General features: G+C 35.9%; 4 protein-coding genes and 2 non-coding genes across 7 annotated transcripts; 4 read left to right on the forward strand and 2 right to left on the reverse strand.

Moving 5' to 3' along the window:
* Positions 1-307: 307 nt before the first annotated feature.
* LOC110813627 (purple acid phosphatase-like) lies at positions 308-5,945 on the reverse strand. Its single transcript, XM_088207748.1, has 8 exons — positions 5,487-5,945; positions 4,701-4,901; positions 4,477-4,588; positions 2,981-3,210; positions 2,692-2,830; positions 1,808-2,028; positions 1,303-1,424; positions 308-1,173 (listed from the first exon to the last, which is right to left on the reverse strand). The coding sequence occupies exons 1-8, from the start codon at positions 5,652-5,654 to the stop codon at positions 972-974; spliced, it is 1,395 nt and encodes a 464-aa protein (XP_088063874.1). The 5' UTR covers positions 5,655-5,945; the 3' UTR covers positions 308-971.
* Positions 5,946-7,039: 1,094 nt separating this feature from the next.
* Positions 7,040-9,106, forward strand: LOC110813499 (DUF620 family protein (DUF620)). Its single transcript, XM_022040669.2, has 3 exons — positions 7,040-7,598; positions 7,911-8,249; positions 8,451-9,106. The coding sequence occupies exons 1-3, from the start codon at positions 7,302-7,304 to the stop codon at positions 8,952-8,954; spliced, it is 1,140 nt and encodes a 379-aa protein (XP_021896361.1). The 5' UTR covers positions 7,040-7,301; the 3' UTR covers positions 8,955-9,106.
* Positions 9,107-10,745: 1,639 nt separating this feature from the next.
* Positions 10,746-10,826, forward strand: LOC148270512 (small nucleolar RNA R16). The gene has a single exon (XR_015816002.1). It is a non-coding gene; the product is annotated as a small nucleolar RNA R16 (small nucleolar RNA).
* A 176-nt stretch (positions 10,827-11,002) lies between these two features.
* Positions 11,003-11,086, forward strand: LOC148270513 (small nucleolar RNA R16). The gene has a single exon (XR_015816000.1). It is a non-coding gene; the product is annotated as a small nucleolar RNA R16 (small nucleolar RNA).
* Positions 11,087-13,027: 1,941 nt separating this feature from the next.
* LOC110813478 (uncharacterized) lies at positions 13,028-15,077 on the forward strand. Of its 2 annotated transcripts, none has more exons than XM_022040643.2 (3): positions 13,028-13,359; positions 13,479-13,700; positions 14,860-15,077. In XM_022040643.2, exons 1-3 carry the CDS (start codon positions 13,123-13,125, stop codon positions 14,932-14,934), a joined length of 534 nt encoding a protein of 177 aa, XP_021896335.1. In that variant the 5' UTR covers positions 13,028-13,122; the 3' UTR covers positions 14,935-15,077. The 2 variants fall into 2 exon arrangements, with proteins under 2 accessions (XP_021896335.1, XP_021896333.1); XM_022040641.2 differs by having other exon boundaries at positions 13,029-13,359; positions 14,857-15,077.
* Positions 15,078-17,808: 2,731 nt separating this feature from the next.
* Positions 17,809-27,297, reverse strand: LOC110813500 (GYF domain-containing protein). Its single transcript, XM_088207768.1, has 10 exons — positions 27,030-27,297; positions 25,630-25,718; positions 24,367-25,287; positions 24,169-24,289; positions 23,986-24,084; positions 22,589-23,362; positions 19,723-22,483; positions 18,923-19,116; positions 18,784-18,843; positions 17,809-18,442 (listed from the first exon to the last, which is right to left on the reverse strand). The coding sequence occupies exons 1-10, from the start codon at positions 27,097-27,099 to the stop codon at positions 18,054-18,056; spliced, it is 5,478 nt and encodes a 1,825-aa protein (XP_088063894.1). The 5' UTR covers positions 27,100-27,297; the 3' UTR covers positions 17,809-18,053.
* Between the last annotated feature and the right edge of the window lie 695 nt (positions 27,298-27,992).

Raw genomic sequence — 27,992 nt, forward strand, 5'->3', positions numbered from 1 at the left:
TGGAGTGGTTGTAATGTTCGAAAACGTCTGTGTAGGTGGTGGGTTTAGGTGATTACTGATCTAGAATTTAATTAAGATTAATTTTTGCGTTTGCATGAAACTATCGATAATTAAGATTAAGACTAACAACCCAATCGACACCCAGTAAAAGTCCTCTTTTATGCGTATATTTACTAGCGAGTTATATGAGATTAATCTAAAATTTAATTACAATCTCCTTTTTTTGCCATGGCCAACTTAATTCTACTTATATTTAAAGCTTCTTCTTGACGATGATAAAGAGTGTTGATCATCAACAAACCTGTAGTAATTAAATATTAATCAAATTAAACACAATGTAATAATTACAAATTATTAGTAATGTAATATATATGAGGAAGAATGAATTAAAATAGTGTATGATTAATTCCATATCACACATATATGGCTGGATTGAAGAATTTAATCATATATATATATATATATATAATAGTAATGAAAGGGAAACCAACCCAGCTGTGCGTTGAGGCATTCTACGCAGGAGTCCAAGGAATGAAAGGAGAGGTGGTATGACACATGGAGAAGAAAACGAGAAGTAGAAAACAAAATCTAAAATTCTGATCCCGAAGGCCGCACGCGTTTCAACTTTTTTGACTGGATACTCTACCTGTATGCTTCCCTCTAGCAGCTGGAATTTCTCGAGTCTTCTGTAATTTATGCAATGGTTTGACACAGTCTACTCCAGTACACCCAACTTAGAACCAATTACAGAATATAGGAATATACCTTTGGCTCTATATACATCAGACTATTACATTTGCATTGTACAAGTCATACAAGATTTTATACACAGTCCGGTTAAGTTTACCTTACCCTCACATCTTACTTCTCATGTAGAATTAACTGATTATAAAACACGAAAGCAAAGCAGACAGAGTTTGGACGGTTCAGATGTTTATCGGGATTTGTACTTGGAATGGCATGTTTCGTTGTTATAATGCAGCTGCAGATGATGTTTCCACTGAAGGGTGCCAGTATCTGTTGTGCAGCCATAAAGAATCTGCCTCTACTGCGTACCCGTCTTGGTTACGATGCCAAGCAAAATAGGCATGAGTTCTATTCTTTATGTCCAAGGTACCGTGACCGAAACTGGCTTCGCGATAAGCTGAGTATGCTGGCTGTGGCTGTGTCATCCTGCATGATTCCAAGCAAAAACACAAGGATAACTTTAGCAGCCTATGGCTGTATTCGTAATTCATCGATAAAATTAGGAATGGCAAAGAAATTAAATCAAATAAGATAAATATCATGGCTCGTGAGTACGATTTTATAAGTCCTTCAAGATTTCCTCCATCTCCAATGGTTATGTAAACTGGGGCAGATTGATCACTTCTAGGGGTGCACAATCCATTGACAACATTGTAAGCAATATTGGACACGCGTTCCTGCAAAGTGGGATTACGTTTGTGTTATGAAACGCTTAGAGAAAACAAAATGTGTACTGCTAATCCATTGTGTTTGGTCTCTTAATCATTTGCTTCAAACATAAAGATAGGATGACAACAAGGTCTACTTCAGTATATTAACATATCCTCTATTTTCCATTTCTGCGTTCATGTGTATCTATAAATAAGAACAGATACAGTCGTTGAAAATGGAAGCAGAGCTCGAAAGTTAATAATGGAAAGGTAGCATGAATACAAGAAGAACAAAAAGATTTTTATAAATTGACAAAAATGCAGATATATACTTTAGAAGATCAAAGGAGTCCCAGACAAGCTGCAGAGCTCAATCTTCAAGTTTTCCCAAAAGAAGGAAAAGGACTTACAGATCGTTCGTAGGCATGAACATGACCGGAAAAGACAACATCAACCTTGTACTCAACAAACCACGGCTCATAAATTACTCTCATGGTCTCTCCTTCCATGAAATGACCTACATAACTATTATATATTGGACAATGCATAAGAACAATAAGCCATGGTGTTTCCGTCCTGTTCACTTTAGGAAGCTCCTTCTCCAGCCAAATATTTTGAGGAGTGTATTTCCCTAGAAAAGAAATATTTGAGATTTGAGATACTGTATAAATTTATGGGTGGCATATACAGAAGTCACCATCTTAGCCGGACACAAAATGCAGTACTGCTAAGAAATGCCACAACCAGGATTGATGGTGCCATAAATAGATAATTCAGAATTTTAAAGCAACTTCATTGCAAAGCCTAACATAATGACAGGGCAAGGTTATCCAACCTATTTAAGCCAGTTTAATTTGGATACGCATGAACGACCTATTGCTACTACTATATATCTAATGCTCTTCTAGTCTTTGTGAGTGTATTATTGAATAATCAACTTTCCTCCCTTATATTCTAGTAAACAAACTCGTTCCGTAGACGAATGCTTTCTCTGTGTTTGGAACAAATAAATTTCACAAATAAGTGTGTTATTGAACAATCAACTCCCCTCCCTTTCATTTTTTGAATTAGAAGAGTGCTTGCTGTGTGTTTGGAACAAATAAATTACACAAAAAAGTGTGGAACTCATTTCTCAATCCACATTTTTATATAATTATAATGCCAATAAAAATGTAGATTTGCATAAGAATATCACCTTTCTTGAATTCTTTTGATTCAAACGTAGAAAAGAATCATCAATGTGGTATTATGCACAATATTACATTATATTTGTTTAACAAAAATCAATTCTTACCAAAAGCTGAGTACGAGGACATGACGATGATATATGCCGAAGCCCTCTTAATGGAGTACCATAAAGGGGAAGTACTATTAGATGCTTCGTATGGAACAGGATAACGGTGTCTGAAAGGCTTGAAGGGTATTGATTCACCCTGAAATAAAATTGCTTCCATTTAATTCCTTTACAAAGCACAATATTGTTTTACTTCTTTTTGCAAGCATATAATAATATTATATGCCTGAAAGCAAATCAAGAACAAATAGAATTATTTAAATTTTAAATTAATGGTGAAACAACATACAAGATTAGGGGCAAAATCAATTTCATGATTTCCTGCAGTCCATATCCAAGGTTGATATGCCGCATTTCTTTCAACGAATCTTCCCCAGGTATCCCATCTCGTGTTATCATGCAAAGGGTAATCATCTGCATAAGAGAGGTCTCCGACAAACAAGAGTGTTTGTCCTTTTGATGGGTTTAATTCATAATGTGCAAGTGTCCTATTTGAATCATATGTTTGTCCAAGATCTCCTGCACAAGAATGTACAATAAAGTGAGACTCCAGAACCCAAAAAAATTGTGTAGATCACTTGGGATTCAGGTTTATTGGTTCAGAGTAGATATGCCATCTATTCCCAATTTATTTCTCAGATGACATGTTTCCTGGGGATTATTAAAAGACAAATTGTTGTACATTCTTATGTATCATAAATTCTGCTATTTAGGAAGTTATCATGAAGGAATTCTAACATGAGGGAACTACTGTCACACTAATAATTAGAAAAAATATCCTCATCGCGCTACTATTGAGTCTTTTCATATATTCTTTAATATGACCTACATGCAGTCCTTGAAGATTACACCTATTTGCATGAGCACTACAGATACATAGCTATATACACTAAGTTATGTTGCTTGATAATGATGCTAATATAGATTCAGCACCACTAGTGAAAAATTATAAACAAGTATGATAATTTACATCAGTGATGTGAGCAAAATATGTCATAGTTATAACTATATAATAGACATTGTTCAGATGAGTTATAAGGGAAATGTAATTATGTTCGCGAGCTAGGCTATGCTCATATCCATGTTGAGTAAGAATTATATTTAGATAGAGGAAAGGATTTAAATTTATGAGGCTATATCGAGCATGTTATGTTATTGTTGGTTGAGTTGATGTGTTGAACGAAGGCTTCTATACTATGTTTTTTTAACTGACTAGAATAAATGTCTTATTTTTGGGGGAAACTCCAAATTTTCTGCATGGTTGCAATAATAAAATATGTTGAGTGTATAACTTAAAAGTTTTGATCTTATCATGTGAAATTGGTGCTGTCAATGGTCCCAAGAAGGGGCCCCTATTGCCAACTACACTAGGCTTTGAGGAAAGATTTCTATGCATAGAACTCTTAGGATCATCAAATAGGTTATATTGAAGATGTGTAAGTTGAACTTCCAATACTACATATATGTGTAAAGGTTTATGCATGGTACAAGACAAGCTCAGTCTCGCGTAATAGGTTCCTAAGGTTTGCTACGACTGAGTTTTGTGATCTTAAATCTATTCATTCTCTAAAGTCAGTCATGATCCAAGTTTGAAATCTAACACCATTGTTGCTTCCAACCATCAGAAAAGGGTAGTAAACTACAAGAAATGCTTAACAAATTAGAAAAAGAAAAAAAGCCAAAAGAAGATAATTCATTAATAGCAACCCAGCAAGATCTTATAATTCATTAATAGCAACCCAAAAAGATCTTCTTTTCTTGAAAAATACAAGAAAGAAACAGTACCAATGAGGCCAAAAGTGTACGGAACATCAGGGCCAACTTTAGGTGGAGTTATAAACCAGAACTGTCGAGTCGTGTTCCCAATCCCAACCTCATAGAAATATTTGGTGTCAAACTGAAATTGAATTAAAGAATCAAATTCGATTATTTCTACTTCCTAAATCTTGGGAGTTTCTTGTATGGGAAAAGACCGTCAGATAAGTGACCAGATTCTAACAATTACAAACCTCCAAATCTTTAATTGCACAGTGATGAATGTAACCAGAAGTGTAATTGAAATACTTGTAGGTGACGACAATGCCTTCTGCGAGGTTCTTGAGGTCACTGTTTTCAGCCCAGTACAGCACCGAATTTGAACCAGGTTCATCTGAAGTTACCCAAGAGACAATCACACCCCTTCCCTCATGGTCGCCTTGTGTTATATGGACCTTCAATTATTATGGTAGAAAAATCAGTACAGACACAGCTAAGTAGACAGAAAAGCAGTCTCATGAAGTGGGTCATTCTTATAATTGATGAAAAAATGGGAATTTGAAGAGGAAAAAGAAACCCATTTATACACAGACACAACTAAGTAGACAGAAAAGCAGTCTCATGAAGTGGGTCATTATTATAATTGATGAAAAAATGGGAATTTGAAGAGAAAAAAGAAACCCATTTACAGACTTTCTAATTACTCATTGAACTTGCGAAGTTTCCCAAAAGTACAATCAATATTCAGAACAACCTAGTGAGATGCATATGCAACCAAACAAACATGTTTCAACTCTTTACGTTACGAGCACAATATATTAAGAACAGACCTATGTCCAATCACTTTCCCCCCACAAACATTTTCATTCTTCTTTTCTTGGAAATTTCTAATTGTTAAACATTTTCCTGGTCAAGCAGTTCATTAGCATCCAAAACAGCATAGCAAATTTAAACTATAGGATCCCGACAAAACATTTGATAGTCATGGCTCTCAGGGCCTAAACTAAAACATAGTAAACCAAGAAGCAGTAAGATCAAACCTGTTGGGGAGGGTTGTAACCAGGAGGCAGCCGGAACACATCACTTTCTATCGGCATGTCTCTTGAGAAATCAGTTTTTCTCACAAACGTACCTGTTCTTCCTCCATCACAAACACACAGTGCCAGTACTGCGGCAACAGTAAGGGCAAAATCCCACCCCTTCTCCATCTCTATCTTCCAAAATACAGGTTGATCTCTCTCGTCTTTGATATTTTATTTGCTTTGTTTTGCGCCCCAGGAGTAGGCAGACTGCTTGAGGAATATTCATGGTTCTATCCGGATCAATTCGCGTCATTGATCTGTCCCCACTGGCCCTGCTATCAGTGGGAAAGACTTACACCTCTTGCACGCGTAGGACTTCAGTCAAAGAAATAGGTTTTTACGAATACTGCAGTTGGATTGGTAGGTTCAGTTCTCGCCATGAAAGCGAAAGGAACATTGCTACAGCTTCTTCGCCAAATTGAAATGATTTACACTATATATATATTGATCTTTTTACGTTTCGTTGAATTATAATTAATTCTTCATTAAAAATAACATATAGAATATCATATGTAATATATAAATACATATTAAAACATGGACGACATATATTTTTCAAACATATATGTCATAAATTCAGAAGAGAATGGCTCAGAATAACCTCAGACTCCTCTTTAATAGAAAAATAATGGAGACAAGTGGTTTTTTATGGTTATTCTTGCATCTTTTCTGCATCACTGAAGAGAAATTATTCCGAAAATTGTTTCGGTTCGTCGTAAAAGATCATTTTAGTTAAAACGAACTTAATGCGAGATTTTTATAATAAAATCGAATAATAAATAAAATCTTATGATCACAAAATAAAATTTATTCAACCGTAAAAAAGAAATAATATAATCAGATCTTGTAGAACGAATGTTTATACCCATATAAATGATTTAAAGCTAATTAATTTCGCATAAATGCAACTTATATTAATTAAGTTGTTTAAAATAAATTAAATTAATTTTTAAACGATCCAAAATAATTAATTGAATTGATGTAACTTAGTACATAGTTCTTATTAGACATTCTAGGGCAATACCTTACATGGATTATATATACCTCCCTTGTTCTTGCTGACCCAATGTAATTATAACCATATGTTTTTTCTATATATATATATATATATATATATATTTACTGTATTAATTGTTAGCTTTTTGTGTTTTCTATAGTTTTAACCTATAATACATAATTACAAACATTAATCAAGGTAAAAACAAAAAAAAAAAAAAAATATATATATATATATATGCACGTTTTTAATTTCCAAGTGATATTAATTAATTAATTAAAAAAATCATGAATTAGTATTTTATTATAACGAAAATAATTTTGTATTATATAGGTGTAATATATATATATATATATATATATATATATATGATCTATTAATAAAATCTTTTTTAGAAAGAGGAAAAGATTGGCGCAGCAAAACCTACCAGTAAAATCGGGCTTCCACGACACCGACGGTCGAGGACGACCTTTAGACTCAAATGAACAAGAACAAATAAATTTAGAGGAAAAGATTTTTTTTTTTTTTTCCCCATTTGATATTTACACCAACCAAACCATCACCTGCTCCATTCAAGAAAAGAAGAACAAGATTTCTTCTGCAGTTTCCAGAGGGAAAAGAGGAGGAAGGAAAGATTAAGATTAATTAATTAATTAATCTCCTTCTCCCTCAGCTTCCTCCTAATTAATCCTTGAATTAAGTTCAGTTAGATTGTAGAAGAGGTGGGGTAACTAGTTTAATCGGATTGATTGTATTCGAATTTGACGAACATTTCCATGAGGAAGTTGTGTCCTAATTTGGACAAGGAAGACGGATTGGAGACAGTGCTGGAGGTTCCGATGCCGGAGGAGTTGTTCGACGAAATGGGAAGCAATGCTGCGCTGCGTTGGCAAAATATGTTGAAATTGATGAAAGCTCAAATCATTTCTATTGATAAGTCGATGCATCTCCAATCTAAATCCAAAGAAGAGTTCTTGACTTTGCTCAAGATTGTCGGTCCTCCTCTCATTCCTTTTTACGTTCAACTTGATTTTTCGCTTAACCTTATACGTTCCGTTCAAGATAGTTCTATCGTAAGTTTTTTTTTGTTTAGTTGTTCATCTTCTAAATAGATACATTTGGGATTGAATCATTTCCTATATACATATATATATATATATATATTCAAATGTTATTCAAAAATTGAAGGTAATCAATTAATCATTACTTTGGTTGAGGAGGGTTGTCCTCCATTCCTCCATTTGATTGTATGTATAATGTTAAAAGGTTTTGCTAATTATGCTAACCAATCCTTAATCATATATATATATATATATATATATGCAATTCGATCTTATACATAAAAGAAATAACTGTGTAATGATTGATAATTATTTAATATGTAGGAGGCTTCTACAGCAAAATACATAGTGCAACAATATGTAGCTGCTTCAGGAGGACCAATCGCATTAAATTCAGTGAATAGTATGTATGCGATAGGGCAGGTGAAAATGCAAGGCTCGGAGATGCAGCATGGCGGTGATCGTATACAAGCCAAAGGAAATTCTGAAGTGGGAAGTTTTGTTGTATGGCAAAAAAACCCTAACTTGTGGTACTTAGAACTAGTTGTTTCTGGCTTCAAGATTAGCGCCGGAAGCGACGGTAAGATTACATGGAACCAGTGTTCTTCTCAACATTCTCATGCTAATCGAGGACCTCCTCGCCCCTTACGCCGCTTTTTTCAGGTAATTATTTTCGTATTAGTTTCATTGTATTTTTTCCCTTCAATTTCTATATAAGTTTTATATTACCTGTACACCATAATTACCTTTTTTGGGAGAGCAGCGAATTGTATTTTTCTTATCATAATGTTTTTAAACATGAAAAAGTTAATGTGAAAGCAGCCAGAATACATGGTCTTGAACTTATGGTGATGTGAAAAATAGGGACTGGATCCTAGGTGCATGGCAAGCTTGTTCTTGGATGCTGTGTGCATTGGAGAAAAGACCATTAACAAAGAAGAATGCTTCGTGTTAAAGTTGGAGACTCCAACGGACACGCTCAAGGCTCAGTGTTCGCCAAACACCGAAATCGTGCACCATACAATATGGGGATATTTCAGCCAAAGAACAGGATTGTTGGTAAAATTTGAGGATACCAAACTAGTGAGGATTCAATCTGCAAAAACAAACAAAAACAATGTGTTCTGGGAGACGACGATGGAGTCAATGGTCGAGGATTACAGATACGTCGAGTCTATCAATATAGCACATGGCGGCACCACTATCACCACGCTTCATAGATACGGAGGGCCAACAAACCACAAGAGAAAGATTGAGGAGACATGGGGGATTGAAGAAGTTGATTTTAACATTTGTGGGTTATCCATGGATTGTTTTCTGCCTCCTGGTGATCTGAAGAGAGAACAAGAAGGTGGTGAGAGCAAGTAATGAGCTAATTGACGTTAGCTATAGAAAATACTTTTTTTTCTTGAGTTTTCAAACAAACAACAATCTAACACAAATATACATGTACATATAGGTGAAGGGTTATATTTACTAATTTGTGTTTCTTTTTTTTTTTTTCTTTTTTTTTTTTTGTGAAAGAATGAGAATTGCCCTTTAGATTTTTTTTTTTAAATTTAATTCTAAATTTCAAATTTTAGACCTAATACGTAAATCTTTATTTGCACCAATCTTGTTTTTCGTTACTTTTTTCTCAAAGAAAAATGATATTTAAATTGATATACATATAAATAATTAATATATATCATCAAAGTTTAAAATAATATTCTATGTATATCACTCATACAATTAAATGATGATTTAAGTTTTAAGTAAAATACATAAAATTCAACAATCACTAAGAATTATTATTCAAAATCAATACAATTGTTATATGTGTGAAATTTCTTCGACTTTCATGATTTGATTATGTACTTTGAAACTGGCATATTCGTTAATAAATCAAATCAGATATTCAATTATTGAAAAAATTGTTGGAGATTCAAATGGTGGATATGCGAGCATGATAACTTATATGTTGTTCTATATCTTCATAGATTTAGGAACTTTTGCTTGTATTGTATCATTTGGTTGACATACCAGAACTGATAACATTCGAGATTATACATAAAATATCATTTTTTGGCTCTCTTTTTAGCTCTATGTCTCTTATCCTTAGGAGGTCTTTTTCTACTAACAAGTTTTTTCGATAAATTCTATTTATTCTGGTATGAATAGCAGACATGCTTATATTTTTTTGTTTCAATAGTACTCCTTACGAGCGTTCTTTCTATTTATTATTGTCTAAAAATAATCATGTTAATAATAACTGAACGAAACCAAGAAATAACATCTCACGTGCGAAATTATAGAAGATCCCTTTTAAGATCAAACAAGTCCATCGAATTGAGTACGATTGTATGTGTGATAGCATCTATTATACTAGGAATAGTATTGTCCCGTCGATCATTATTTAGATTTTTAGTATTTTTGAGAAGTTCAAACTTTTGTAGATTAAGAAAATCAAGAAGGTTATAATGAAGATTGATTTGTCATGTATCAAACATTTGTTTACCATATGTTTAAAACTGCAAAACCCTAATTATTTAAAATCCCTCTCAATACACCAAATCAAAGGAAGACTTGAACTTCTTATTATCTTGGGCCGGAGGCCCATTTAAATCTGTACTTTACAGGAGGAGAAAACCCTAATTCTCTGGCCCATTTAAACCGTTACTTGACAGGAGGAGAAAACCCTAATTCACAGAAACCCTATTTAACCACTTTGAAACCTCACCCCATTACTTGCAGATCGCTGCGTACTGAAGGTTTTTTCTTCTCACTTTTTCTCTTGATATGAGTTGTTATTATTAAATTTCGATTCAAAATTGCTCGAGACCAAACGGAGATTCCGTTCGATGATCTCTTGATTCAATAGTATGTTTCTGTTTGGTTTGAACATTTGTATGTAGATAAATCGATGCATCTGTTTACCCACTCCTTGTTTGGCTATTAAAAAGTAGCGCTACAGGAGGTAAAACGGATGCAGATAATGAAAGGTTGGCTTACCAGCCCATTGCATATCTCTTCCTGCCATGGCGTCAAATGGACCTACCTATACTGTTCTCTCAATTTGCTTTTAACCGTTTTCGAATTCTGTGTTCATAATCTTATTGGTTATTTCTAGATACATGCTTTTAATTCATGCTTTTTAATTTATCAAATCACTGTTTATGTTATGGCAAGTGATGAGATTATCTTATCCTACACTCAGATGAGCCATGTTGATTTCAACTCCGCTTATTATCTGATGCCATATGGGGTTTTCAAAATATATTTTGGATTCACTTTAATTTGGGTGTTTCTGTCATTGCTTTAGATCTGGTAGACTCTGTTTTCAGGACTAAATTTTAGGTTTTGAAGATCGATTCTTGTTTTCTATGTTGCTTTGTTGTAATGATTTTGACCTAGAGAAAAAGGGTATTTTGAAATGGGATGGCAAATGAAGTAAAAAGATTCTTATCCTACACACTGAAATTTAGTGTAGACTACTACTCCGCTTATTATCTGATGCCCTTCCCTATTTGTAATGTTTTATGAAGTGTATATTGCTGGGAATTGTCAGAAACAGATGTTTTAGGTTCCTGGCCAGATCGAAATAGAGTTATATCATAATCTATGATGAGAAAGAAGCAGACGGGCGGTCTGAACTGATGCCATGTTGATTGTCTGCAAATTTCCTTTGTGAAATATCTCTGAGTTGCATTATACCCATATCTTGTTTAGGGGTTTTATATAGCCTTTGCACATTTTATAACATAATTTGGTTGGTAACATAAATGATCTTTTCATTGAGTCTTAAACTCATAGATCATGAATCAGCATGGGAGAGTCAGGTCTCTGATTCTGCAGTGATGAAGTTGCTTAAATATGTCTGGACATCTGATATTCTCTGATTAGAAAGTATGCTTCTTCTGAGCAGATCTGTCTACGCTTTTTGCTTACAATGCTCAAAACTAATTTCAAATTTTTATCATATGTAAGATTATATATGAGAAACTAGCAAGACAAGAAGCAAAAATAAGTAAAACAAAGTATTTTTCAGAAATGTTATGAATTTAAGCCCCCGAAATATTAATATTTTTTAATTGGTTCCAATTTGATAGCTTAATTTACGAAATTGTTGCCTAATGTAATTTTTAGATGAAAACTTTACTATAAATCAAAAAAGTTTATTGGGTCTTGGTTTGGTGGCATAGAAATTGCTTCATCATACTTAAATGTACTTATAACAGTGAAAGATTTTAGGAGTAAAAACTAAAAATGTATTCTAAAATACTTTGTAAATTGAGAAGGATTTTAGGCTTTGATCACCAGCCATTTGCGGGTCGGTACATGGTAACTTGGTCTGATCGGATGAGTAAAAGCATATCTAAGCAGGAGGAGGAAATTCTTTGCCTGCCTATGGAGAATTTGGAACGAAAGGAACCGGTTACTGTGGAATGGCCATGTATTTTCTGACCAATCCTCTGATTTACCTCATGGGGAAATATCTTCAAGAATGGAAGAGGGTTAGGGAAATTCAGGGACGAGGAAGAGTGCAGATTCAAAAGCTTGCAGCTGAACCAGGGCGGAGTCAGAATAGGGAGACCAAGGGCTGTGGACTTGCAATGTGTATTGAATGGTTAGTGGTGTGCCCAATGAGGCAGGATATGGTGTGATTATTAGAGGTTTTGGAGGACATTCTCAAGGTGCTAGCCCCATTTTCTTGCGGCGAATTACTAGGCTGTCGAAGTGTACTCTCTTTCATAATGGAAAATATCTAGGGTTCGAAGATGGTTGAAAAACGATGCTCGGTTACTGCATGTTGCGATTATATATCCAATGAAAAAGACACTTCGAGAGTTCGAATTTATCGCAAAATCTATTATAACTTGAACAGGATGTATCTCAACACTGAATTTTAAGACAGGACAATCTGATTGCTCATTAGATTGTTTGATCAATCATGCTTATTCTTATATGTAATGATATTTGGTCATTTAAAAAAAATTAAAAATGTATTTTAAAATATTTATATTTATATATATATATTGATTGATAGATATATTATTTACAAGTTTATATAAATTCAGAAGTTATGGAGAGAGAATACTTCGTAGCCGCGTTTTTTGGTGTTTGCTGTGTCGGTGGATCCATATATTATTGTGAACACTGCATGCCTCTTTTTCATCGCACGACATAATTGCATTCGTTTCAAAAAACTTTTTATCCCATATAGGGGTTCATTCGGAAATAATTTAAAATCATAAGGGTTAGTATAAAATAAAGGAAAATATAAAGGCCTTGAAAAAGGAAAATTTGAATAGTAAAGGGACTGTTTTGCAATTTAATAAAAAATGAACAGAAGTCAACTAAAGTCAAAGGTAGAAACTCGGGTTTGTCGTTGGGGCCCACAAGCGTCGGTGATGAAGCAGTATGGGACCCGCAACTCTCCTTTCAAAATCGAAACACTTATGAGTCGACGACACAACTCTCCGATGAGTAATGACACTACACCTACCCCCTTCTTCTTCCTCCTCCATCCCGCAAATCTTTCTTCCTGCTACCAAAAATGAAAGACGAAGAATCACCGGTATCCCTACCATCTCCACCTGCGAAGAAAGATGCCTCACGGCCTGCTCTGTTCTGTGGTAAGAACGGTTACAAGTTCTGGGCTTTGGCCGCTATTCTCCTTTTAGCTTTCTGGTCTATGTTCACTGGCTCTGTTTCTCTCAAATGGTCCTCCGGTGATCTCGCTTCGTCCTCTGATCAACCTGACTTCCATATCACCGAAGATCTCGACATCCTTGTATCTATCTCTCTCTCTCTCTCTCTCTGTGTTTTTTTGGCTTCTTGTTGATTTTCCTTGCTGCCCATTTTTTGGCTTTTTTTTTTTTCCTTAACATTTTTAGTATGTTAACGGTTTAGGAGGTGGAAGAAAGAGAGAAGACGGTCAGGCGCATGTGGGATATTTACACGCATAGCACCACCGTGAGGTTGTCGCGATTTTGGGTGGAAGCTTTTCAGGCTGCTTACGAGTATCTAGTTAGCGATATTCCAAGTGTTCGAGACGGTGCCGTTTCTGAGATCGCCAAATTGTCTATGCGCTCCTTCAATCCTGATACCCTCCCGGTCTCTGTTCAACCAATGGTTAGTCTACTTCTTCATCGTACTTAAATGTTTCACTTTCTTGTTTAGAAATCTGTAAATTTTTTGTGTACCAAATAAAATTGGAGGATTTTTTTAAACCTTACTGTTTTGCTTAATTTTCTACGAAGAATTTTAAGTTCGATTCTTGGATTTTTCTTATTTTCTATTAAATGCCTTTTCTGGGTATTGTGTTAGTTGGGTAGATTTGATATTTGAGACTTGGCAATTGAAGATATACATAACTTGTGTTTGCTAGTCTGGTTCTACTGTATAGACTCTTTATCAATGATAGTGAGGTAACTGTCTTCTTTTCATGTTGGAGAGATTTAAGATGGTCAAAATCCTGGCATTTTTTGTAGAGATCTCTGCAAAATTCCGTGGCCACAATTCAATTTCATTTCCAAGGCCGGAAGTACATGTGAAATTAGCTTCTAGTTCATCTTGATTTTTCATATGTGGGAGCTACTTTCACTTCCTTGTTCTCATTCATCGCTCAATAGGAAAGTTTTGATAATATGATCTTGTAAACTTTTTCGTTCTACAGTAGATTGATTACAAGAATTTCCTTTTGGCATATCCAGGATCTGTTATATTAGTAGATGGATCCAACATATCTTGAAGTCAGATTCTTGCATATGAGAAGCTATCCGCCTTTGGTTTTCTCGATTTTAAAACAATCAATGCCTGTTTATAGGAAAATAAATATGTCGGTAAAATTATTATAAAGTCGCCTGTGTATACTGTGTCAGCACTAGTAATGATTAACCCATTAAAGATGTTATAATAATATCCCTGTGTTTCATCTAATGCTGGAGTACGTGAAAACGCCCTTGTTCTCAGCCTGCAAACCCGCTACTGGATACAGTTTTCTATTTGTTTATCATAAAAGAAGTAACTTTTTCATGTTCCTCCACTGAGAGGAAGATGAGCTTCAAACCAAGGGCTTTGCTAATAGTTCACTGGTGATGGTATATCAAAGTGATGATATTCTTTTTCTTCCTTTGTGTGTATGTATATGTGCTCTGCATTCATCTCTCTTTCTCTCCTTGCTTTCTTAGAAAATAGAATGTTTAACTGCCCCAAAATTAGATCTTAACGAAGTTAAGTGTTCTCTTGCTATTGTTTGATTTGCTTCTGATGTTATTTTGCTCCTCAGAAGACTGGAGAAACAAGAAAGACTCTGAAGCAAGTAGACAAAAGCAGGGAGGTAACTACGCCGTCCAAGAGTAGCTAATAATAACAAGAATTCTTTCCTTTAGTTTTCCTATCGACACTGAAGGTCTCATTTTCTTTGTCTTTAATGTAAGGAAATATCAATGCAATGCAGTGTAAATTATATTTTGACATCAAAATAAATATATTTGGTTCTTCCTATCACAGTCTTGCTTTATATGGATTTATGTTTACAATCTTGTGCATCAGAAATCTTAGGTCGGATTTTTCAATTCCAGTCAGTTTTTTTTTTAAGGTGAAACTCACTTTCCGTCACCTAATGCACGAAAGATGTGAATATTACGTATTTTTTTTTATAGATCGGACTATTCAGTGTTCTGTAATGTTCTCTTGCATGAACCGCAGAGTGTGTGGAAGTGATTCTTGGTTGAGAAATTTGATCTGCCCCCATTTTAGTACTTTAACATATTTGGTATGAATAATGTAAACCTGATTCATTACTAAAACTATTGCACTTTAAATATCGTTGTGTGGTTGAAGAGTTCGTTATACTAATCATATTTCGGAAAGTTCTTTTAAACCATAACGACTCTTTTACAATCTTTATAATTGCATCCTTATGTCTTTGTTGTTGATAGACGTAATAATAACACCTTACAATTGTGACCACTCACTCTATTGAGTTATTTGCTATGCAAACTCATACTCTATTGCAGATATTTTATTGTCAAAGTCATCAATAATATGCATCTATGTATATTATAACAAAAACAATATAATTGCTGTAAATACTATAATCAATCATATATGCCTGTGAAATATCGAAGAATTTATCGTTTGCTAATGTTCCTCAGAATAAGCCATGAACTTGCTAAACATATTAAGTTCGCACGCTAAGTTTGGCCTTGTATTCTGGATTGCATACGTTAAACATCCAAGTACTATATACATAAGGACCCTTTAACATCAATTTCATGTCTCTGTTTAGATACATAGTAAATTTTACGATTTGAAGTAATTTGGCAATAGGGTAGAAACCGATTTTGGATTTGTTCATATCAAATCTCTTTAACACATTTTTATGTATTATTTTTTATGAGACTCAAAACTTTAATTTTCTATCATTTATACTGATTTTCATACTTAAAATTTTCTTGACAATACTAAGATCTTCCATTTGCTCAGTAAACACTTAGTGTTATCACTCATATACTATCGATAAAACCTAATGAAAATATATATGTCAACCGAAGAGATTATTGTTTGTAGTCTTTTATTAATGTAAAGTAGAACTAACATTCATCTATTACCGTTGGATAACAATTAATTTTACTGTCTCAAGAAAACTAATACTTTTTTTTATGCTAAATTTGACTGAAACATATTCAATTATCATTCAATACCTACACTTTGATTATTGTAGTTGTAAAAGTTTTATCGTAATTTACGCATTATTTCGCCCATTTTTTTAGTTTCATAACCATGAAGTTGTATCTTCCCAACCATAAAATTTATATCTTCACATGTCAAAGAATGAACTATGTAAACATTGAACCAATTTGGAATTAGGATACTTAAACTTCAATCATATCCTTATTGTATTATCATTCAGGAGGAGGAGGAGCAACAGTTATTGCGGAAACAACAATTTCTTTCTTAGGTTTTATCAGAGCATCGTTCTCATCAGCAGTCTTAATGAGCTACCTTAGGGACACTTACAGGCGCTAGTGCAGTGTCCACAGGCAGTGTGGACCTGTAGATACTGGACTTCAACCGCCACAAGAAAAGTTTCAGATTGGGAAACAAATACAAGTTCCCGGTATTCAAGATGAGCTAAGTGCCAACTTTGGGAGTTTGCCCCATGTTACCCAGGACTTTAGTTACAGTGTTAGTTCTGAAGCTTCTTCTTCACATCTGCCACATAACATGCTTAGGAATATCAATCTGGGAAGCTAAGCTGCCGGAGAAGATTGATGAACTCAATCTTTAAACTTTAATCATATGAATATTAGATTAAATCAGAGTTTGAATCAAACTCAATATTAAGCTTTTAAATTTTTATTTTTATTTTCTACCATATAAGCATTAGTTTCAATTATTATTACTACAAATAATAAATCACTCAAAAATAATTTAGAATAAATATGAAATCATTTAAACTATTTTTAGTTTAGAATATGAAAATTAATAAATTAGTGAAACATAAAACAGTAAGCATACTCATTAAAACACCTATATTACTTACATTTTGATTGAACATTTATTTTTTCAGATAAAAAAAACTAAAAGCAGTTTCTTCTCCTACTTTAAAACAAAGATTTCTTGTTTCATCACAATAAACTAGCAGCATCTTTGTAACTTAATTATAAAAGAATATATATATATATATTATATGATATTCGAATCCTCTTTTTAAGTTTTACCCTTAAACCATAATTTTAATCCGAGGTCATTCAGATCTTGTCAGTGTCTTCGACTGGTTAGTAATAAATTCATCTGCCTTAGAATTACCTCTCCCACTAGGAATTCTGGATCGGTGCTCCATGTAATTTCTCTAAAATCAATATACATACATATATATATTATACTTCAAAGAAAAAAAAATCCTGACAAGCGCAAATTTCTGAGGAAAACCATTTAACACTTACCCACCTACAAAAAGAAGTGTTTTTTTTCTTGACTCTTAACAAAAAGGACATGTTTAGATGGCATATTCAACTAGTACAAGCTTTAAAATCACCAAATAAATCAAGCTACCGTTATACAATCTTTTATCATAGATTGCTATATCTATTCCTAAGTAACCTGTTTAACAAATTGATAAATGAAGGTCACACCTCTAAGATTTCCATCAAGAATCTGGCCAGTACAAAATTACCGACTACATCTTAAAATCTTACCTGGCCATCCAAAATTCAGCTAAGATACAGAAAAATGGAACAGAAACTACAACCTCGTTAAAATTAAGTTTACCTCAATTCGATAATGAACCTAACCCGGGATCCTTGAGAACAAAATAAGGATGCAAACCACGGGAGTACTACATCACAAAATCACTCAGAGCAGATTAATTAGTACTGCTGCTATGCTCTATCAAAGAAGAAAAGAAAAAAAGCCTAAGTGAAGACATTTACAAAGAGTTAAAGTCAACTGTATTTACAACTATCCTCAAACCTTCCCCTAGTCTTCAACGGTCTGAATCTCCCCCATCATTATCCGATTACTGACAACATTAAACCCAAGAACCGATGGGCTAACCTTCTTCCCTTTCTTTCCCTTTTTCTTGCTGCCTCCTTTTGATGGCCCATCACCACCCACTGCTATATCTCGGTCAAGATCCCCAAGTCCTGAATTGTCAGAATTCACATCTCTAGCACTAGTCCCTGTCACTTTTCGATCACTCTGAGTTTGAAAGGCAATTTCAAGTACATCCGCTGGCAACAAATCCTTGTAGTTGAGAAACTTGTCAATGAACTCATGATCTGGATCATATGATCCAAGATTCTCGATCAGAAGCAATTCAGCCTCTGATCTAGATTGTTTCACACAGAATTCCAAGAAACTCGTATCTAGCAAGAAAAAATTAAAAAACAGCATAGCATCAGTGAACTTTAGCATCAATCTTCCCCCGGCCTTAAATGTACATCTAAGTTCCCTACGGCAGAAAAAGCTTTTACATCTTTGGGCAAAGCCAAAGAATAAGAATAAAAATAAAAACAGATATCTCCTTGCTATGGTTGATTTATTAGCTTGTGATCTGTCTCCCTTGTAAGGGTTAGGCTGAAATCTAAAAATAACATCCCAGTGATAGTAGACCAACCGACCAAACATATCCTTGTTGTCATCACTCTTAACACCTAATACTAGGTAACAAAATTCAGGGAAAACCAGAAAATAGATTGTTGAATACCTTTTGTACCAATAAGCCTTGCACATTCATTCTCACACCAATCCCTGAAGTCCATAGCCTCTGCAAAAAAGCAAACATTTTAAAAATGGCCCATCAAAATCCATAACACATTAAAGAAAACAATCTTATAAATGATAACCTGTATGCTTGGTCATTGCATCTCTTTTCCCTTTGAACGATGACTGAGCAGAGAAAGGCGACGATAAAAGAGAACGTTCAGAATTTCTACTGCTCACTGATTTCTGTCTGCTTAATGACCCGGCTAAAGTAGCTTTTCCAGCATTAGTTTTAGTTCCCCAACTGTGTTGGCTTGTAAGATTAGGGAAATCTGCCCTGTTTGCAGAGAAGAAGATAATGTTACTCACCTTTTCAAACTTATTAGAGCAGAAGTCGCAATTGCATGAATGGCAAAAACTAGAAAATAACTTTCAACAAAATCAAGAAAAAATGTGCATTTGATAATCCAAACAAAACTGAATATCTAACAGCCACAGTATCAGCAATCCTAGTAGTGCAAATAGTGAAAAATATTATAACTCCACTGTTAAACAAAGTTCCTATACCACTTACTAAACCTCACCAACTAATCAGTCATATTGGCTCTGTCATCTCTGTCATGTATCAAAAGTTGGAGAGTAAGTGCAGAAAAGCGGGATTTATAATAACTCAATCGTTAAAACTGCAACAGCAAGTAATGCTAATGGCAATTCCTGTGGAAATGCCTAGAGGCAAAACTGATAAACAAGACAAGGTACGAGTTTGAACACAGGAAAAATGGAAAGAAGAAATAAAACTAGATGTAAAACCCATAAAGACTCATATTCTAGAACACATGGGGACACCTATGCACTGTCTCGCTAAAAGAAGTCAGACAACCTTCTAACTAAATTTAACAAAACGGTTTAGAAACTATTCAGTAGATTAAGATAAGTGTCATACTTCTTAGTTTCTTGTCTTGATTGCTCAATTGGGCCCCAGAATAGGTCATCATCCCCCCTGTATTTTGACTGTAAAGAGATATGAGAATTGATCTGGATCGGAGAAGCAGCCTTTGATGGAGAAGATGCAGAAAGTGACGATGACATGCCACTACCATGAGTGGTCTGTGTTGGGGGGGATTTCTGAGGAGTTGGTATAGGATTTGAGGGCTGGATGGAAGATGTCTTCTTTTCCTGCTCCTTTTGTATGTCTCTCAAAGATGTAGGTTTTGGAAACTTCTTTGAATCATTAGACCACGCGGGAGCAACAGAAGGACTTGCTGGCTCCCCCTTCCAAAGAACAAAATCTCCCAAAGAAGGTCCAGAAGGGATCGCAGGCAAGACCTCCTTCTCCTGCTGCACAAGGCGAGCGCTTCTGCTTTTCTCAATGGGACTTGTACTAACTGCCACATCTGCAGAAGTAACTGCCATTGAAACCTTTGCACCAGTGCCCTTCGCTTTGGCAGACTTCTTGCGACTTTTCTTAGTTTCCTTAGCCTCAATAAAGTTGTCATCATCTACAACTTCTGCTTGTATGGTTGTGACTTTCACGTAAGGCTCACTAGATACAATATCAGGAACCTCAATCTCTCTTTCATTGGATTTTGCCAGAACTTCTTCTGCCAGTAGGTCATGTAATGGGCTCTTTTTACCCTTTGGAATTGTACTTTCAAGTTTCCCCACATTTGACTCAGTAATACCTGCTTCTTTTCGGGTTTCTCTTGCAGCTTTAGGTTCTGAGTTAGCCACTACCCCAGCCCACGGAGTTGACAAACTAGTGGAGCTGACAGCTGTGCTGATCTCAGAGACAACCAGGTCTGTCTGAGCTTTCTTTTGTTCTTCCTGTTGAATTTCCAAAAGTGACCTTGCCTTAAAACCTGGAGCAGGTTTCCATGCCCGGTGACCAGGAGTTAATTGTGTGCTTTGCAATGAGATAGAACTAGCCAATCTTTGCTCCCCCTTTTCTTCCACTGCCTCAACATCAACCACTGCAGTTATTGAACTTAGACCATGTTGAGAATCAATGTTTGCAACTGTAACATTCTCACTTTTGTTGTCCTTAATCTTTTTCGGAGATGTTATAAAGGATACTTCACCACCAAGAGGCGCCTCAAATTTTTCCTGACTGAGGTCTAGGCCTTCTGTCTCAGACTGCTTTGGTTGCTGCAGGGAGGAGGTTTTTGATAAACTTTTAGGCTGCTCAGAAGATTGCTTGTTAGATTTTTGCTTCCTGGACTTCTTCTCAGAAGTTTTCCGTACTTCTCGCACTTCGACATTTTTTACTTCTGTTGCGGGTATCATAGTAGAAGGCTCCTTGTTCGTCTCCCTCTCAACATTTTTAACAACAGAAATTTCTGGTTTAACTTTCACATCATTAGCAACATCACACATGGATACTTCATCCTTACATATTTCAGGGTTTAATCCTGAAGCAGAAATTTTTGGAACCTCAGAAGTTACTGAATTGGAAGCACCAACTGATTGTTCAACCATGATATTTTTGTCAGTCTTCCATGTTACCTCTGACTTCTGCTCCAGGCTCACGGGTGCTTGGAAATCTGTAACAATAGCATGTTTTTGTGACAGAGAAGACTCCTCTGAAATTTTGCTCATAACCTCAACTGAAGGCATGCTTTGAGTAATCATTGAAGCTGGGAAAGACTCCTGATTGATATCATCAATCTTCTCCGGTAGCGTAGTTTCCCAGCTAGGCTGACGATTGATATTCCCAAACATGTTATGTGGCAGATATGAAGAGGAAGCTTCAGAACTAACACTGTAACTAACATCCTGGGTAACATGGGGCAAACTCACAAAATTGGCACTTCGCTCATCTTGAATACTGGGAACTGGTATTTGTTTACCAATCTGAAACATTTCTTGTGGTGGCTGAAGTCTAGGATCTACAGTTGCATTGCCTGTAGACACTGCAGTAGCCTGTAATTGTCCATAAGGTAGCTCGTTAAGGCGTTGGTGAGAATGATGCTCTGATAAAACTTGAGAAAGCAATTGTTGTTGCCGCAATAACTGTTGCTGCTCCTCCTGTTTCTGCTGCTGCTTTAGTAATAAAACCTTATCCAAAAGTAGCAGCTGCTGTTGTGTTGTAAGAGACGGTTGGGAATGTAGTTGCAATAAGAGCTGCTGTTGTAGAATACTTAGTGATTGTAGATCTTGAGATAACGCAGAGGATACCAATTTTTCCGGCGTTAAAACACTGGCAGGATTGTTGTCAATAGCTTGGCCAAGTAAACTTGTTAAAGGAGGACTCTGTGCAGTCAACCTCTGTTGTTGAATCCCAAAGGAAGTTTGGGTCGCAAAGTTCTGAGCCTGATGCAAATCAATCTTATCCTGCAGTGGTTCTAAACCTCCTTGGGAAGGGAAATTTGACCAAGCAGGAACACCATTGTTTAGAGCTGAAGCAGGCCTGTCTGCTATACCTTGGATGACGGATAACAAATCGGCACCTTGAGGATGCGCAAGCAGGCGAGGATTTTCAGCAATTGCAGATAGGAGTTTTGCATGCGGTGTTGTGGTCTCAGAGATAACCTCTGATTTAGGAAGCATGGATGTAGAATCTCTCCCAGGCCAATACGAATATGGATTAGGTAGAGACCTCTGTCGCTCAAGTGCCATTTTCTTAGCCAAGATATACATGTCATTTCCACTGTCTATTCCAGGCAAGGGTGTGCTACTGGAGTTATTTCCCATATATCCTTGCATACCTAACAAACAATCATGCCAATGAAAACCCAGTAAGTTTCCATGTAACAATAGTTAATAGAAAAAGCAAGAAACTTTAGTAGGCTTGAGCACAGAATAACACCAACCTTGTGGTGGATTATTCATACCGCCAGACATCAGTGATTCCAAAAACCTATTTTCAGCTTCCGTTGTCGACCCATGTTTATGCCTTTGGTCGCCCCTCCTCATATCAATCTCACTTCCACCAGGATGCATTTTTCCAACACTACTGAAGTTTGCCCTACTAGCTGTCTCAACCAATTCAGCTTGTTTCGGTCCACCAAAACCAGGTGGTGGACCAGCTTTTGCTCGTAAATGGGGCATGACATCACCTAGTAATGAATATGGGGAGTCGTTTGATAAACTTGAAAGCCGAACTGGCAAATCGATGCCAAAATACCCGGCCTCAAACCATCCAATAATATCACTTCCACTAAAAGGGCCCTGAATTTGACCTTGAGGGTCTTTATAATAAAGGGAAAGCTCCTCCGGTGAAGGTTGTGAAAGCTTTGCAGCTTCCTGTTCCCTGTCCGGTACAAGAGATGGCTGCCTTTTTAAAATGGGGTCCTCAGTTGTATTCCACTTAAGTTCATCCTTGGGTAATGATGAATTTGCCAAATTACTCTCCCATTTGTTAGTGGAATCCTTGGATGGCTGTGACCATCCCATATCAGGGTTTCTTGGTTTGGTATCACCTGGAATATCCCTCCAGTCATGTGAATGCGAGCTCGACCTATCTCCCAGTGATGAAGATCGCCATGTAGAGCCAGGATGTATAGAGTTGCTTCCCTGCATGTTCAATTCACGGTTGTTCGGAATTTCATCAGCTTTCCTTGAAAGAGCACTATCTTCTCGAAAAGCTGCAAATAAAAATTAAAAATTGAAAATCATGAAAAGCACAATAACGTAAACAAAAGAATTATTGTAGAGTTCAAATGAAATCAAACAAATCTACACGCCCCTTCAACTGAAGACATCCGATTCATCAAAAACTAAAGCTCAGTATCCTGAACAAAGAATCTACAGATGTGCGTAATCATCAAAGGTATGAATTTCCTCCTTGAAAACCTTTTTAACTTTCTTCCATCAAAACTAATCCCAGAGGCTTATTGGGGAGATTTCTGAGATACTGCCTCCTTTTCAAAATCATAAAGAACTTTCTGGGAAAATATATATTACAATTAAGAGAGTAGAGTTGATATATATTCCTGATAGCAGAAATATTTGAGGTCAACTGGTAATTTGCTAAAAAGCACATCCAAATCCAGTAATTATCACTGGCTTCCAACATCAGACAAAAATTCTTACCAAAACATAAGACAGTTACAGGCAAGTGAAGGGCAAAAGCCTAACCCACATAGCTAGTTACTCATCTCTCTCCTAAGCGAGAAAAGGCTCAACTCCCTATTTTTGCAGATATATGCTACTGAATTTACATGCATATGCTGATTTTTAAGCAACTCTGCTCTGTCTATATCCATACCTTCCACTGTGAACTTGTTATCGAGATATGCCTTCGAATTGTCAACACTCTCTTCTTTATAATCATCTGCAGAATGCAATAAATCTTCTCTACTGCCCGCTACAATAAACCAATTATAAGATGTTACCTCTTATATTGCATTGGCAAGAGAATACAAAATAATGTCTCTGTCAAGTGGCATACCAAGCTTGTTTCGTCTTGATTGCATATAATCCATTGAATTTCGACCAGCAGACCCGTCCTTAGTCATCTGAGGTGCACCACTACTAACTATATCCCCTTTGTCAATTCCCTTCAAGACAACCTGTTTAAAAGAACTTGTAAAATGAATTGCGAAAATAACAAACAAGATTAAAAACATTAGTAGCAAATAAAAATTACCATTTCCTCGGAATTAGGAGTACAAAGTGCCAGAGGTTCTGATGGTTCCTCCTGCATAAGGGAGGGCACCTGGACAAGTCCATCTACGAATTTTTGACAAATATTCATATCAGTCATCCTGTACACATCTAGCAGTTTAGTTCTACTATACCGAAATGAGGAAGACTCTCCACGACCACTTTCACCCTTGTCAGAGATGGTTCCTAGAGGATATGAATGGGTGGAAGCACTGTTCAAAAAGCTTCCACCAGAACTCACCCTTCCACGACCAGCAGAAAACGTAGGAGGAGCACCCTCCCCACGCCCCCGGCTGTAAGTAAAGGTGGGAACCTGCTTGTTTGGTGTTAGAGTTTGGTGATGCATAGGTTCTCCCCTTCCTCGACTCTGAGAGGAGTTAGATCTCCACGGCCGATAATGTTCCCCTTCCTTCTCCTCCTTTCCAAGACTAGGAAGATGAGACAACCCTTTTTCAAAAGAGACTTCACCATCTCGGCTAGAATCTGTCCACTTCTCCCGTGAACTTTCAGCCTCTTTATCATCAGGGCCCCAACGAGTATTCCATTTGCTCTCACGCCGTTGATCATAACTAATATCCCTGTTACCTGTATCAGTCCACCGTTCGGAGGGAGCACGACGTGCTTCTCCAAAGTGTTTGGTAGCTGAGCTATCCACCCATCTTTCCACCTTCCGCATGTCAGTAAATTCTTTATCTCCATCCCTCCAGCGATCCTTACGAATTGACGAATGAGTGTCTCTTTCTTCATCACGCCAGCGATCACGACGGCCAGTTTCCATATCAAGTAAGGATGGCCTGAGAACATCCTTCTTCTTCTGGACGTCATGCATCTCCTCACCATTTCCTGATGACTTCATGAAATCTGAGCGACTACCATGAGATGAATAGGGACTCACATGGCCTTCCTGCACAAATGACCCAATAAAAATATACTTTTAGAGGGAAGAGGAGGAGAAAAACATAACGTAGAAAGAAGGATTATAAACTATTTCTTGGGAATATTTTACCACAGAACACTAAGCAAACTCAATAAACAAAACATGCATCCTCATTGTAGGACAGTAAATGTATTGCAACAAACTGTTTGCATATAATGTAGAATGAAAGTTTACAAACTCCTGGGAAAAATTTACAATAGAACACAAAGCATATTCAATAAATGAAATATCACTCTTTGTGGTAAGACAGTAAACATATTGCAACAACTTGCTTGTATGTAAACGAGCAAAGCTAAAAGAATAACGCACCCCAGACCCTATTCCTAGTTTACTCTCCCCCGGCTTTGAAAGTAGCCATTGTGGTGAGAGTGGAATAGGATTGTCAGATCCTTGCGCATCTGCAAAATATCAAATGGAAACATTAAAAATTGATCATTCCTATTTACCAAATAAAAGAATCGCAAGCTCACAAGTGTTGCCATTGCATTAAATGATGATCCATGACTGAATTACCAAAAAAAGAACCATCAAAAATTCAAATCATCACGGCTCAACAGCACACAAAATTTAGTTGCCAATTCTTAAAAGAAAATACAGCATTTTATTTCAAAACAAAAGAAAATACAAAAGGAGCAAGAGATTGATGAATACCAGTAACATAAGTAGGCATGTTATCCTTTACTTAGAGAACTAATAGGCTAGATTTACTTTAAGATGAGAAAGGCCACACTTTTAATCAATTAACATTTTGCTAAAATATGTAACTTATTTGACAGGTATACAACTATAGTTGAATGATATTTTTAACCAAAAAAGATGAAGCCAGTCCATTAACCTGCAGAGAGCAATCAATCAAATTTTTAACTTAAAACCATTAACATTATCCAATCTGCAAAAGAACAAAGATTGGTGGTTTCACATTGCCACTGTTTACTCCAAAAACGTTCTTAGCTCTAGAAATACCAAGTTGAGACCTTGCCCTTGACTAAGTTTATCATTTCCAGGAAACATGTCTAATATTGAAAAGATGCGCTGGTAATGCAAATAAAATCCTTGTTTCAAAATGATAAACTTATGCACAGAGGGGCCCACCAACCAAAGCTACGGATCATTCTAAAACAATAGCTAATATAATGAGTTTGGTTCGGTGGTATTAAAAAATATACTTCCCAGTCTGAGTAACATCGTTTGCAATAAAATTGAGATGTGCATCACCACCAAAAAGCATCTAAAAATGTAATTTCTAGACTGTATAAAATGCGGATACAACTATGGAAACTACGAAAATAAACATAAAATCCATTCTCAATTCACAGCCCGTGCGACACTTTCCAAGTCTTAGACAAGAATAAAGGAAATACTTTCGAAATGTTAACTGATGGCCGCATTTGTAACCAATTCAAAACACATTTGTTTCTTTGCTGGTCTTCGAATAACCAAGTTATGACTGCGAGTAAAGCAGATAAATACACTGAAAATAGCATCTTTATACGATAAACCAAAAACCCTAGCTGTACCAGTGAATAGCCAAAATCCACAGAGTCCAATAGACTACTGATTTATCCAATGGGACTAGTATCGCGCCACAATAAGCTCTAATCCTTCCGATAAGCTAGGGTTTTTAGTAGAAAATATTACCATAGAAGAAATGTGAAGGGTTTATAATCAAATGAGAGATTAAGAATAGAAGAGGAAGGGGAATGAAATACCTTTGGAGATCTGGTGCGGAGAAGTGACAGAGAGGTTGTGGCGAGAATCGGAGCCGGCGGTATTGGCCATGGATGATCGGTGAAAGTTACAGAGGGCAAAAAAGACGGAGCGAGAGCAAGAGAGCCAGGAAAACCCTTTTTCGCTTCTTTGATTGAGAGGGAGCAATTGCGGTGAGGGAAAGAAGGGAATATAGTGGGTGGTAAGATAAATTGAAAGGCTGGGGTGTACGTTAAAAAGATATCATCCAGCGGCGTATCTTAGCAGTAGCCATTGATTTTTCTTCGGACCCTAATCGCTGAAAGACGGGTTCGAAAGTTCGCAAGTAAATCCCAGGGTCACTCTCACAGCGAAAGCGTGGAAACCACGCAGAAATATAATAATTCGCGTGACGTCCACGCGATTCGGTGGTTACCGGTGACGGAACATAAGGGATAATCTGATTTTCCCTCGTCTCTTTCTTTTGTCAATCTTCGAGCTCTGAGGGGGTGCGTAATGCACCGGGGACGGCGTAGGTTAAGGAATTTGTGGGGCTGGTTTCCCTCCTCCTTACCTCTTATGTCTGATAGGGTTTTATTGTGGAAGTTAAAATGTTAAATTGGGAATGTAAAAAATTTGAATTTTCCTTTTTTTTTTTTTAATTAATGTTGTATTATTTTACTATTTATTGATTCAAATATCCTTCTAAAAAAAATATAATAAATATATATTTTCTGCAAGTCTCTCAACGTATTAAATTACATTGTATGTAAGCCATTTTTAGATATTTTATTTTGTTTAATTTTTTAAATATGTACATATATACAATTCACTATCAATTGAATTGTGAGATACTAGTAATTAATAATATGTAAAAAAAATTTATTTGTATTCCAATTATGTCTTCCATTTTTTTATTAATTAAATATTAATATAAATATTATATTACAATCACAACATTAATAATTAATAAAATTAATAAATAA

The sequence above is a fragment of the Carica papaya genome, chromosome 1 (assembly GCF_054855325.1).
Source record: "Carica papaya isolate Zhongbai chromosome 1, ASM5485532v1, whole genome shotgun sequence".
NCBI classification, from domain to species: Eukaryota; Viridiplantae; Streptophyta; class Magnoliopsida; order Brassicales; family Caricaceae; genus Carica; species Carica papaya.

Excerpts from the sequence above, each read along its gene's own strand:
- LOC110813627 (XM_088207748.1), bottom strand. The coding sequence starts at position 5,654 with ATGGAGAAGGGGTGGGATTTTGCCCTTACTGTTGCCGCAGTACTGGCA. Across the intron at positions 4,902-5,486 it reads GTTACAACCCTCCCCAACAG|GTCCATATAACACAAGGCGA; the intron begins GTTTGATCTTAC and ends TAATAATTGAAG. Across the intron at positions 1,425-1,807 it reads TTCATGCCTACGAACGATCT|GAACGCGTGTCCAATATTGC; the intron begins GTAAGTCCTTTT and ends CCCACTTTGCAG.
- LOC110813478 (XM_022040641.2), top strand. The coding sequence starts at position 13,123 with ATGAAAGACGAAGAATCACCGGTATCCCTACCATCTCCACCTGCGAAG. Across the intron at positions 13,360-13,478 it reads CCGAAGATCTCGACATCCTT|GAGGTGGAAGAAAGAGAGAA; the intron begins GTATCTATCTCT and ends TTAACGGTTTAG. Across the intron at positions 13,701-14,856 it reads CGGTCTCTGTTCAACCAATG|AAGACTGGAGAAACAAGAAA; the intron begins GTTAGTCTACTT and ends TTTGCTCCTCAG.
- LOC110813499 (XM_022040669.2), top strand. The coding sequence starts at position 7,302 with ATGAGGAAGTTGTGTCCTAATTTGGACAAGGAAGACGGATTGGAGACA. Across the intron at positions 7,599-7,910 it reads CCGTTCAAGATAGTTCTATC|GAGGCTTCTACAGCAAAATA; the intron begins GTAAGTTTTTTT and ends TTTAATATGTAG. Across the intron at positions 8,250-8,450 it reads CCTTACGCCGCTTTTTTCAG|GGACTGGATCCTAGGTGCAT; the intron begins GTAATTATTTTC and ends TGTGAAAAATAG.
- LOC110813500 (XM_088207768.1), bottom strand. The coding sequence starts at position 27,099 with ATGGCCAATACCGCCGGCTCCGATTCTCGCCACAACCTCTCTGTCACT. Across the intron at positions 19,117-19,722 it reads TCAAGACAAGAAACTAAGAA|GGCAGATTTCCCTAATCTTA; the intron begins GTATGACACTTA and ends CTCTGCAAACAG. Across the intron at positions 18,443-18,783 it reads AAGGCTTATTGGTACAAAAG|ATACGAGTTTCTTGGAATTC; the intron begins GTATTCAACAAT and ends TTTTCTTGCTAG.